The 13,106-nt window shown below is 37.1% G+C and overlaps 1 protein-coding gene across 3 annotated transcripts in view; it reads left to right on the forward strand.

The window, feature by feature from the left end:
- Positions 1 to 360: 360 nt before the first annotated feature.
- Positions 361 to 13,106, forward strand: part of adcy2b (adenylate cyclase 2b (brain)) — an 86,229-nt gene continuing 73,483 nt past the window's right edge. For 2 of the 3 annotated variants that reach the window (XM_067411923.1, XM_067411922.1), the window contains exon 1: positions 361 to 918. In XM_067411923.1, coding sequence (XP_067268024.1) covers positions 568 to 918 — 351 coding nt within the window. In that variant the 5' untranslated portion in view covers positions 361 to 567. The remainder of the gene's footprint in view (positions 919 to 13,106) is intronic. The other variant, XM_067411924.1, reaches the window with a different exon arrangement.

Raw genomic sequence — 13,106 nt, forward strand, 5'->3', positions numbered from 1 at the left:
GCTAGCTGCTTCAAAGATTTTACTTCTGTGAAAAAGACTGCATTGATCTTGTCTCGAACGGTGCTCAGATTTGTCAAGTCAGAAATATCAGTATAAAGTAAAACATTTTTCATCAAATTTTTCCAAGACCAAGTAATTTTATGTTCATAAAATAACATAAAATCAGAGCAACATCTAAGCAACACATATTCCTCTGGGTGTCTAATCAGTCAACACTGATAAACTCATATCACTGAACCTGACACACGTTGCATAGCAGACATTACTGCGCCTATTGGATCTCCGTCAAACACACCACTCCCTTTCCTCTCTCCTCCCTTTTCCTCTTCACTTCCCTCCACATTCTTTTGAAGACTTTCTCTTCCTCTCTCCAATACACACTCCACGAAGTCACTTCTGAGAGTTGCGGTCTGCCTTGCAGTCAAACAAACACTGGTGTTCTCCTGTGCTCTCTCTCTCTCTCTCTCTCTCTCCGTATCGTTCTCTCTCTCTCCTCCTCCTCTCACACGCTCTCTCGTGCGTGCCTCAGTCGCTCTCCGCTGCTCAGTTCATCATGTTGGCTGGAGAATGCTGCGTGCGGCAGCACTCTCTCTCCTGCCCTGGCGCGGGACACATCTGTCCCACCCGCCGCAGCTGAGCACTCTTACAGAAGAAGACGAGCCAGAACGGCAGCAGCAGGAGGAAGAGGACGAAGACGAAGGCTCAGGGGCGATCCAGGCAGACCCCATGTTCCAACAGACAGTTTACCTGCTGGAGGGTCCGGAGGACATGGTGTCATCCGGGGGGCTGAAGTCTCCAGACTGGGTGTACGAGTCCTACTACCGTATGACCCAGCAGCATCCACTCATCGTGTTCCTGTTGCTCATCGTCATGGGAGCATGTCTGGCTCTGCTCACCGTGTTTTTTGCCTCTGGACTGGTAAGAGACAGTTATTTATCCTCTTACTACTCTTTTTGTACTTTTCTGTCTTGAATTGGACCACAATGCTCCATGTATCTTAAGTCAGTGGTTCTCAACTGGTTTTGCTTCAGGACTTTTCATTGGACATAAAGTTGTGACCCAACAGTTGAATCCAAAACTGAATTTTTGTGGTGCAAAAATGGCATGCCGTACATCCCATCCATGTTGGCGTCTAATTTGGCTAGCCTACAGATGAATTTGTGACAAAATAACATAGAGTTTGATTCGACACTTTGCCTTTAATTTCAACAACAACAAAAAACACGGAAAGCACTTTGTCTTCCCTCTTAAAAGTTGATAAGCCAGTTTATTTTGCAAAATTATGTGGTTGTTTGCTTTTCGCATTGCATTTTCTCTGCTGTCTGACCCCATCAGAATAGACGTACGGGTCGAGAGACATGTACTCTTCTTAGTTCATCCAGAAATTGATATTCTATCATCATTTACTTGCCCTCATGTTGTTCTGAACCAGTTTTTATTCTTCCATGAAACACAAAAGGAGACATTTTGAAGAATGTTCTGGTCATGTTTTTTCCTTTAATTACAATAAATGTGGATTGAAAAAAAAAAAAGGTCCATAAAAGTGTTACTTGACTTCTGTAGTCATACCATTGAGTAACAGCCCAAAATATAAATCAGTATTTTAGAAAAGTAGAGATGCCCAATTTCTGAAAAATTGTTCATTTGAGTTCTTTTTAGAGTATCATTTGATCCAATTCACAAAACTGTCTGAATGATTCATTCATGAATCGGAATAACACGGTTCACATATTCAATTTACTGACTGTAAACAGAAGATTTTCAGTGTTTTTGTCACATAAAGCTGTCAGACTTCAGCTGACTTGGAATATTAGTCATAAAAACCACTTGTATGATACATTTGTCAGTTTTAAAGCTTGAAAGCTTCAGTTCTCATCCATTGTAATTGCATGCACATTTTCCAGAATTTCTTCTTAGGCATTCTGCAGGTTGTAATGACTTGAGTGCGGGTAAACAATGAATGAAAGTTCATTTTTAGGTAAACTGTCCCTTTAAGATGTTTTTGTTTTGTTCCTATTTTAGAAGGCTATTCATCTTCCTCCCTCATCCCACAGTTGTGGTTGTGGTAACGCTGCAGAAATGGGGTTTTGGTCTATGAGAGAGTGTTGTACTTGTGTGAGAGGAGTGCAGCACTCTATCTGTGTCTGCATGTGTCTCTTTTTCTCTCTGTGGCAGATTGTGTGAATCTCTTTGGTGAAAGAGCTGTTTCTGAGAGCTGCACTTCTGCAACCCTCATTTTCACCTGCTGTTTCACTCATTCTCTCTCGGAATCTCTTTCTCTCTCACCAGATGCTCACTTGTCTGTGTTTATGTGTAATGGGTTTGTAGATTATTGCAAGCGGTGTATTTGGACTGCACTGTGAACCCTAAAACGTTGTCTCAAAATAATATAGTAATCTCTGTGCATAATTTAATATGGTGAACTTAACCATTTCATTTAAATAGTTGCAACAATTTACTCCTCACTCCTCATTAGAGATATGCAAAACTATATTTCAAAACCAACTAGTCAGTGGGTTATCTGAAATACTAGTCAACTAATCTGCAACATTTTCATTTTTGGGTGAACTATCCCTTTAAGAAAGCCCTTTGTAATTAAAGGCAGGGTAGGTGATTTGCTTCAAAAAAAATTTTATTATGTTGGTTAAAAATCTCTTCACTTCCCGATAGCAATCACTAATTTAAGTGGTCTAAATGTATTTATATGTATTTATATCATCTGTGGAAGGTGTAGGACCATAAAATGTTCGTGCAATCATATCACTTGGTCCGAGGGATACGATAGGATGTCCTTCCTGCCTGTTAACATAGGTATTTCCATACCCTCATGCACCCTGTTCGCACAGGGTTTTCAACATGGATAATCATAAGAAATGTTTCATGACCAGAAAATCTGCTTATTTGAATGATTTGAAATCATTGAAAATTTGAGTAATGGCTGCTGAAAATTCAGCTTTAACATCACAGGAATAAATTACATTTTAAAAATATATTAAAATAAAATACTGTAAATTGTAATATTGACAATATTCTACTGTATTTTTGATGCAACAAATGTAGCCTTGGTGAGCATAAATACTTGACAGGTCAAAATAGAGGACAAAGTGCTTTAAAATGTTTAACTTGACACAATGTCTTACAAATTTTGGTGTATACATCTAGTGTTGGTAGTGTTGAACATCAGTAATGGTTGCAATTTGGTTGCATTTCATTTTGTGATTTCAGATATGAAGCACAAACTGAAGAGAAACTGAAGAGTTTCATGGTCCTATAATCACATATTTTTAAGGGCATTGATAGACAGTCCATCTTATATATTTTGGAGGGCTGGAATCAGAAGCATAGACTAAAGCTCCCCCAAACCCCCCCAAAAAATAAATAAACAGCAGACTATCAGCGCACTATATAAAAAAGTCAAGCACACTATCAGCATGCTAATTAAGGCATGGGCACAAAAACAGAACAAATCTCAGTTGATCGACCTCACTTATCAATTAGTCAGTCACTAGACGACGGGTTGTGACCATCCCTAGACCCCATTCTTTCAGACGGTAACATTTACTGCCCAATGCGCAGGGACCACATCCTTCATTTTATGCGGAGCCTGTGTGTGGTAACACAGCTCCCATCACTCTCCTGTGGTTTAACTCCGGGTATGTTGTTTTGAAGCGCTGAGGCTCTTATCTTGGAAACAGCAGTCTGTTTTACACAGACTGGCTAATGGGGCCGGAAAATGTCACGAAACACAAACTTTGCTTTATCGTTGTTTCTCTGTCGGTCGTGCCTTTTTGTTTCAGTTTTGGGCAGGAAGTTCTGCCTTCTCCACATTGAATGCTTATCTTGTTTTTTCACAGCAAATCTGTCTAAAGATTGTGTTGCTGCTGCACTGTCCTGAGAGATTAACGATTGATGTGGTGGCGGAGTTGTGCGATAACACGGCTGAAAATAAGAACAAAAGTTCACTCGAATAGAAAGACACATTAATCAGGTGCAAGCGATGGAACGCTGGTTAATTAAAGTAGTTTTTCCTTTAAAAAAAAGTGGAAAACATGTATTTTTTTTCTTATGGACATTGCACGCATTTTCAATATCTTGAGATACTTCATCCTAAAAGGAAGCTTATGGGTGAAGACTTGAATATTGATCTGCAAATAAGCAAGTATTTTATTTTATTACCAAAACATGCACTATTGATAATTCAGTGTGCAAACAAGTAAAAATATCAAAATATAATAAAGTATTTAAAACAGGAAAAAAAAAAAAAAATGTGTGGTTACAAATAGTATAAATATGATGTCACATTGGCAAAATGTTAACATTTTAAGAGGAATGCAATGTAAACAATAGTTTTGTATCATTTAAAGATGTAAAGGGGTGATGCGGGGAAGATGAATTGGCATTTGTGTTATTTTAACATTATTTATAGCCTACTCTGTACATACAGTTACATGCAAAGGTGGACAATTTCCACATTCAAGCATTTCATTATAGTACAGTGGGTATAGGCAGCCTTTTATGGCAAATTTAGGTCATGACCTAAACTTTTGATTTTCCTTTACAATAATCAATACAAATATTTGCTATTAGTAACTATACTTTTTTGCACCATCTCAGGCTTTGAGGATCTCCCAGTCAGACTTGAACAGTGAATTGTTAACTGGAGATTCACTCTGACCAGATTATTGAATCAGCTCACCCGATGAGTTGTTGACTCGGAAGTCCAATTCACAAATTAATCATTCAGTGTGATTTACAGAACGATTTCGCCGGTTCATTAATTAGAATCAGTTTGTCAACAAATTCTACATTATTATCACGCAATATTAAAAAAAAGATATGTTTTTATGAAATGTTAAAAAAACGAAATGTAAAAAAAAAAAAAAAAAAAAAAATCGAAAAAGAAATGTAAAAAGTACAATATTATGCTTTGGAATGTAGAGAAGTGAAAGTTTCCCAAAATAAAAATATTCTAATAAAGTACAGAAGTACAGTAAACACGTACTGAAGTACAGTAATGAAGTAAAAATACTTTGCGACTGTCACAGATTGTAACTAAATATTTGATGTTCTCACAGATGGGTGTATGGTGATAGTAGTTTTAAACAGATTTTAGATTTTTTTTTTATCCATTTATTTGCTGAAATGTATTTAGATTTTGATTTGTACAATTTTTGAAGAAATTTTGAGTGGTGTTTGGCCGTGCAAAACTGGTATGTAGGGCTGGGTATCGTTCAAAGATTTTCGATACCGAGACGATACCGATACCTTGACTTCGATACCGATACCTAAACGATACCTTTTTCGATACCAATTTTATAAAATCTGTTTAAACAAGATTACATAACCTAAAAAAAAATCTTTGGTTTTATATTTTAACTTTGTTGACTTTTTTTCAGACTCAAAGACTCACATTAATGATTCATCTCTCATCCACCCGCAATTAATTTGAATGTTATTTTTGTTATGATTATCCGCAGTATCAGGAGGACGCTGATACCCCTTTTTCAGCAGAATTTTTCGCGTTCTGGAGCCAGAGGCAGAGCCTGTGCTCGTGCAGGCGAACGAGCCTGTCACGAACCGGTCGCGAGTTTCCATAGACTTGAGGGAAGAACGCTGATGTAAAGCTGCTGTGTGTTGTACCTGTCCATAACTAGTCTAAAAAACTTGCGCGTTCCCAGCCCTACTGGTATGGCTATAAACTTACTAAAGGCTCCGATATACTTCAAACGAAATTGAAGAACAAACTGGTGTTTCAAACGAAATCAGGCCAAACTGAAGTTTGTTTTGTGTTCGTATAAGGATTTCGAAACAGTTTACCAAAGCATACTTTCCGGAAAATTTCGCTCTGGCTGGTAAACACCTTCGAACTACCATTGGTCCGTGGAGATTACATAATAGGTGTGCTTTGAGGCTCCGCGTTCTTTTATGTAGAAATCTTCTCCGGTTTATTTCTTCTGTTTAGTCCCCGAGGGTCGGACGTCCGCAAGTAAAAACATGAACACACTGGAGAGCCGCTTTATAGAAAATGAAGTTGTAATTCTGTTGTTCAATACTGTACATCTGCTTGCTTTTAAACAATATATTGTATAAAGTGCTATATAAGTAAACATGTCATGACTTTACTGGAGTGCTGCATTGCAGTGCTCATACAAATATCCACATCATATATGATCAGATGCTTTCATAACTACTGTTTTCTCCCCGCTGTGTGTTGTGTGTTGTTGTGTGTTCTTTTTGTTATTGAAAGGAAAGCATGCAGCACATATTAACATATTTACGTCACTCTCAGCAGAGAGTATATCGGGGCCTTCAGATGTTCTGAGTGTTGGGTTTTTATTGTTGTTGTAGTTGTTTTGCATGTTTTATGACCTGCCAGATGAAAATTGTGGGTTTAATCATAAAAAAAGTAATAGCAAATCTCTCAACAAGTCACATGGTTTGAGGTGTCATTCACGTTTGCTACAAATCTGTACTCTTAACACAAGTCAATCACAAAATAATCAGCGACTACTATAATTGTGCTTTTGAATTGGTCTGGTTTGACTTGATCTGGTTAGTTACTTTAGATGAAAAGCATCTTCTGATTGGCAAATCGGTAACCCTTTCCATTAGGCAATGCTGTATGGAACACACTTGATACCATCTTTATAAATGATGGTGAGGTAAAATGGATACCTTTTTCCTTTCATCCTGATGATAAGATTGTTACTAGCAAGATTTAATTTCTAATGGCTGCATTCCTTCAGATTCTAACCACTTCAAATTACACTGAGAGACAAATCTTGGATCAGACTATTTGGACAAGTGCCACAGACACACATTGTCTAGATGCTTCAATGACAACAGCAAAAACAAACAACCACATGCACACATTCCTGATCAACCGTCCATTTTCCATTCAGTTGATCTGTAAAGAAAAACTTTACTTCTACTCAGTTACAGTTAAAAATCATTTATGCAAGGTGTTATTGTGAATTTGAAAGGAGGCTTTGGGTAAGATCAGGGCAGGGTAACATGGACCCAGCTGAACACGTTATAAAGCTGAAATATGATAATGTGAAGTGGGATGAAGCGAACATGCGGGTTGATCAATTAGATGAGTTATGGATATGACAGCGTCACACCGAGCTGATCTTACCAGCTCATGTGATCATTAAGATTCGCTTATAGTGCCTTTATTGAATTCAGTCACTGACACACTCCACAGCATCTGTAAAATGTGTTGGCCTCTGCTTGGCTGAGTTGATTAGAAATGTAGTGTAAGATGAGCACATCTGGTTTAATGCACACTATTTTACAATCCAAATAGATTTTAAAAAACTGAAATATATCACAGTCACCCTATATTAAATCTAAAAGGGCCTGATTATGAGGTTATTATGTGAATTTTTTTAGGATAGCAAACAGGAATCTCAATAGATGCCACAAACTATTCACACTTAAAAAGGTTTGAATGTCATTGCATAAGAAACATCATACCGAGTGGCATCTGCAAACACATTATGGTTTTCGTAGACATTTTTTCCATTGCTTATAGGTGACTGGCATTCTTCCAAATATCATCCTTTGTGTTCAGCAGAACAAAGACATTTATATAGGTTTGCAACAACCTGAGGGTGAGAAAATGATGACAGAATTTGAATTTTTGGGTGAACTATCCTAATCAGGAAGACCCTTACAAAAAATATACTTAAAATTACACTTAAAGAGATTAGTTCACCCAAAAATTAAAAATCTGTCATCATTTACTCACCCTCAAATTGTTCCAAACCTGTATGAATATCTTGCTTCTGCTGAACACAAAAGAAGATATTTTGAAGAATATGGGTAATCAAACAGTTGATGGGCCAGCAATAGGGCAACAATATGTAAGCGCTTTGACTATCCCCAGTTAGTTAACTGAAAATGGCTAAAGATTCAGCAGCTCGGGTTGAGGTCATTCCACCAGCTAGGAACATTCAAGGTAAAGGTGAAAGTGATTTTGTGCCTCTTTGGGATGGCACCACAAGGTGCCGTTCACTTGCAGATCTCAAGCTTCTGGAAGGCACATAAGTCTGAAGTAGTGAGTTAAGGAAGGAGTGCAGAGCCAGTGGGTTGTTCTGTAGGCAAACATCAATGCCTTGAATTTGATGCGAGCGGCAATTGGCAACCAGTGCAAGTTTATGAAGAGAGGTGTGACGTGCGCTTTCTTCAGCTCGTTAAAGACTACTCTTGCTGCAGCATTCTGGATCAGTTGTAGAGGTTTGACATTGCATGCTGGAAGGCCTGCCAAGAGAGCATTATAATAGTCCATAAGGATAGAACAAGAGCTTGGACAAAGAGTTGTGTAGCATGCACCAAAGGGAAGGGCCTGATCTTACTAATGTTGTATAAGGCAAATAGGACCGGGCAGTTCTAGCAATGTGGTCTGTGAAGTTTAACTGGTCATCAGTCACAACTCCAAGGTTCCTGAATGGAGTTATGTTATGAGTTATGTTATCTTTTGATTGATATATACGTATAATTAAGTATTCTAAGTATACTTGGCTTGTAGTTGTGCTTACTATTTTGATTGTGTTGCCTATTAAATACTTTTTTACAAACCCGATTCCAAAAAAGTTGGGACACTGTACAAATTGTGAATAAAAAAGGAATGCAATAATTTACAAATCTCATAAACTTATATTTTATTCACAATAGAATATAAATAAAATATCAAATGTTGTAAGTGAGACATTTTGAAATGTCATGCCAAATATTGGCTCATTTTGGATTTCATGAGAGCTACACATTCCAAAAAAGTTGGGACAGGTAGCAATAAGAGGCCGGAAAAGTAAAATGTACATATAAGGAACAGCTGGAAGAACAATTTGCACCTTATTAGGTCAATTGGCAACATGATTGGGTATAAAAAGAGCCTCTTAGATTGGCAGTGTCTCTCAGAAGTGAAGATGGACAGAGGATCACCAATTCCCCCAATGCTGTGACGAAACATAGTGGAGCAATATCAGAAAGGAGTTTCTCAGAGAAAAATTGCAAAGAGTTTGAAGTTATCATCATCTACAGTGCATAATATCATCCAAAGATTCAGAGAATCTGGAACAATCTCTGTGCGTAAGGGTCAAGGCCGGAAAACCATACTGGATGCCCGTGATCTTTGGGCCCTTAGACGGCACTGCATCACATACAGGAATGCTACCGTAATGGAAATCACAACATGGGCTCAGGAATACTTCCAGAAAACATTTCTCTGGGCCAAGGCTCATTTAAAATGGACTGTGGCAAAGTGGAAAACTGTTCTGTGGTCAGACGAATCAAAATTTGAAGTTCTTTTTGGAAAACTGGGACGCCATGTCATCTGGACTAAAGAGGACAAAGACAACCCAACTTGTTATCAGCGCTCAGTTCAGAAGCCTGCATCTCTGATGGTATGGGGTTGCATGAGTGCGTGTGGCATGGGCAGCTTACACATCTGGAAAGGCACCATCAATGCTGAAAGGTATATCTAAGTTCTAGAACAACACATGCTCCCATCCAGATGTCGTCTCTTTCAGGGAAGACTTTGCATTTTCCAACATGACAATGCCAGACCACATACTGCATCAATTACAACATCATGGCTGCGTAGGAGGATCCGGAATGTACAATTGAATGTTCAGCACAATCCGGAACGGAATGTACTGAAATGGCCAGCCTGCAGTCCAGATCTTTCACCCATAAAAAAACATTTGGCACATCATAAAGAGGAAAATGCGACAAAGAAGACCTAAGACAGTTGAGCAACTAGAAGCCTGTATTAGACAAGAATGGGAAAACATTCCTATTCCTAAACTTGAGCAACTTGTCTCCTCAGTCCCCAGACGTTTCCAGACTGTTATAAAAAGAAGAGGGGATGCCACACAATGGTAAACATGGCCTTGTCCCAACTTTTTTGAGATGTGTTGATGCCATGAAATTTAAAATCAACTTATTTTTCCCTTAAAATGATACATTTTCTCAGTTTAAACATTTGATATGTCATCTATGTTGTATTCTGAATAAAATATTGAAATTTGAAACTTCCACATCATTGCATTCTGTTTTTATTCACAATTTGTACAGTGTCCCAACATTTTTGGAATCGGGTTTGTACATATTTTGCATACTGTCTTATAAACTTACATTTTTGGCATCCAGTACAAATAGATTTGTTTGAAAATATTGATTTATAAAGAAAACAGCTACGTTCCCAATTCTGAGAATGTGAATTTTTGTGTAGTCCACTGTTGGTGTACATAGGAATTTACTTTTTCCCGCCATTTATGGAAATTTCCAGCAATCCATTTCACTGTTATACGGTAGGGGGTGCTATTACATCGAGCTGGACGATTATGGTCTAAAATCAAAACCTCAATTAACTTAACATTTTACCTCTATTATGATTAATAAACTATTATTTTGTTTCAGTTTTTTTTTTTTTTTTGCCCTCATAGTTCACTGACAAGTTTTGTAATGTAAATATGATTGACTATTAAAGGTGGGATTTTTTTTCCTATTGAAAAATAACAATCAGCAGTTATTTTATCTATGGTTTGTAACATTTCTTACAGATTTCTGCTCGATAAAGATAAATTAGTACAGTACCAATACATAATGAGAGCATGTGTAAATTAGTCATACCGTCTCTCTATTAATTGTGAAGCTGTGGGTTGTAAAAAGTTCCTTCAAAAGTAGAAAAATATTTGCTATAATAAATTTTGAGTTTCTAAGCTACTTTAGTGATAAATCACAGGACAGCGCTGACAACTAGTTTCTGCGTTCCTCTCAGCGCGTGATCTTCACCTGATGTGCAGCTACTGTTTGTACGAGTGTTCGTGCCACAGTGCAGCTGCGTGAGCAAAGTAGCTCGAAATAATATACATCATCTAAAATCGCTTGAATGTCCAAACCGGCAAACCTTAAAACGAATACAACTGACAAAGTTTAGTGAAGACGCAAGGTTGCTTCCGTGTTGCTTTTATGCCACTGACTGGACGGGGCGGAGTCACGTGGCTACACACGTGGTAGTATGTTTTTAAGGGGGAAGTAACAGAATTAAAAAAACAAAATAACCAACATGGGAAAATTACGTCGGTTAGAGGTTCTGAATTTCGGTTTCGATTAATTTTCGATTAATCGTTCAGCCCTACTATTACGCATCTTCCTGAAGAGTAAATGATCTCTGTTTCAAAACAAAGCCGAAGAAAGAGCAGAAACAAGTGATAGAAGCATTGGTTATGCACATGTAATGTAACACGATTATCAAACATTAAACAGCATATAAATCAAAACTGTCTAGTGTTACCGAATGAAATGTCGACCCAGGTAGAGGTAAAGACTCCGCAAGCTTAGGAGGTGTTGATGGACTCAATCTACTCCATCTAGGTTTTGACAAATCACGATTTTCTCAGCTTTCTGTTTAAAATGTTGATTTTTTTTTTATGAAAATTTTCCACATTAATGTGTTTATATTTTTAAGCAAAAACTTCTTTATTTTGATATATTGCATGTTCAGATATTAATACAACAAAATATTATGGGGATCATGAAATCTTTGTGAAAATTATCAAAAACGCTGGCAATGACTGGCAACTTGCAGTATAAAACTACTAAACTAGTAGTTTACTGAGAGTATACTTCAAAGTGTACTTTCATAAACTAAAAAAAATGTGCTAGAAATATTTAACTAGAAACTATCGGTATAACTACAAATTCACTTGTAGTATAGTTGCAGTAGAAACAATAGTTGTAAACTCATTGTATACTCAGTTTAAAATACTTTTATAGTCCCAGATATTACTGAAATAGTATACTTACAAGTATACTACTAATACATTGATATTAGTATACTTACTACATAAAGTATACTTTACTTATACGTAATCAAATTAACTTGAAGTATACTTATTTTTTTGTAAGGGGAGGTATAAAGTCAGATATGAATTGCATTGTATTATTGTAATTTTTAAAAAAAAAAATAATAGATCCAAAGAGCCCCCCCATGTGATTGATTTCTTTAAAAGAAAATAATATAGCCTAGTAGCATTCATACATTTTAGAGTATGGCAGAGGTATTCACACATTTTGGACTTTATCTTCTTTTATTTTAAAACTGAGTGTAAATATAGATACAGAACTGATGAGCAAGTTGTAATATATGCTTGTGTTAGGTGAGTGTCAATGCTTTGGAAGAATAATAAGAGTATGAAAAATGCATGACTCCGTACTCTTACAAAAATGACAGACACACAGCGGTTGAATTATATATGCACATCGCAAAATGTATTACAAGAATCGATATTTTTTTTCATTTTATTTTATATTATTTTATTTTAATTTTTTTTCACTGCAATCATGAGATAACAAAAGCGTAGCTCTGTTTTGAGAGTAAAAAATACATGAGTATGTGGGTACAGTGTAAGTTTGCATTCTGCTGACAGTTAGTGGCATGTTTTACATTTTTGTCCCATCAGCAAGTCTGCAGGGCTGTGAAACCACAGAAAACAAACACAAACCATCCCTAACTCACATTAAACTGAGACGCTCAGACAAATGGACAGGAAGTGGCTGTGGAAGGGATAGTGCTGTAACAAAGAACCCCCATGTGTGCGTCTCTCTGTCTTTGTGGCCCTTGCAAAATGGAGTTAAATGGACTTAAATGGGCTCAAATGCACAATCAGCTGGCTATTTGAGCTCTGGCCCTTGATAATGTGAAGAAAAGAGACTGATAGGAGCCAAGTCTGATTCATGATTTGAGAGATGAAAGAGTGATGAGAGTAGAAGAACAGGAAGGAGTGAGGCTGGTGGGAATGGGCCTAAAATTAGGATTTTAAGATTAATCATGTAGGCTGTGAATCAGCACTTTGATGTAGATATTTATTTCTAATTGTCCTGGAAAGAGGAAGGAGAATGTCAGATTGGTGCACTTTGTTGGTGGTGTTTGATAAGGCAAGAAATATTATAGCATATACGAGGGTTGGGGATTTAAACAAACCCTAAATATTAACCCTTGCAGTGTCACATTCAAACTTGCAACATTTATGCTATGGACATGAATGATACTAGAGATCATGTTACTTATTGAGAAGAGGTGTGATATTACCTTTGTA

The sequence above is a fragment of the Chanodichthys erythropterus genome, chromosome 15, assembly GCF_024489055.1.
Source record: "Chanodichthys erythropterus isolate Z2021 chromosome 15, ASM2448905v1, whole genome shotgun sequence".
Taxonomy (NCBI): Eukaryota; Metazoa; Chordata; class Actinopteri; order Cypriniformes; family Xenocyprididae; genus Chanodichthys; species Chanodichthys erythropterus.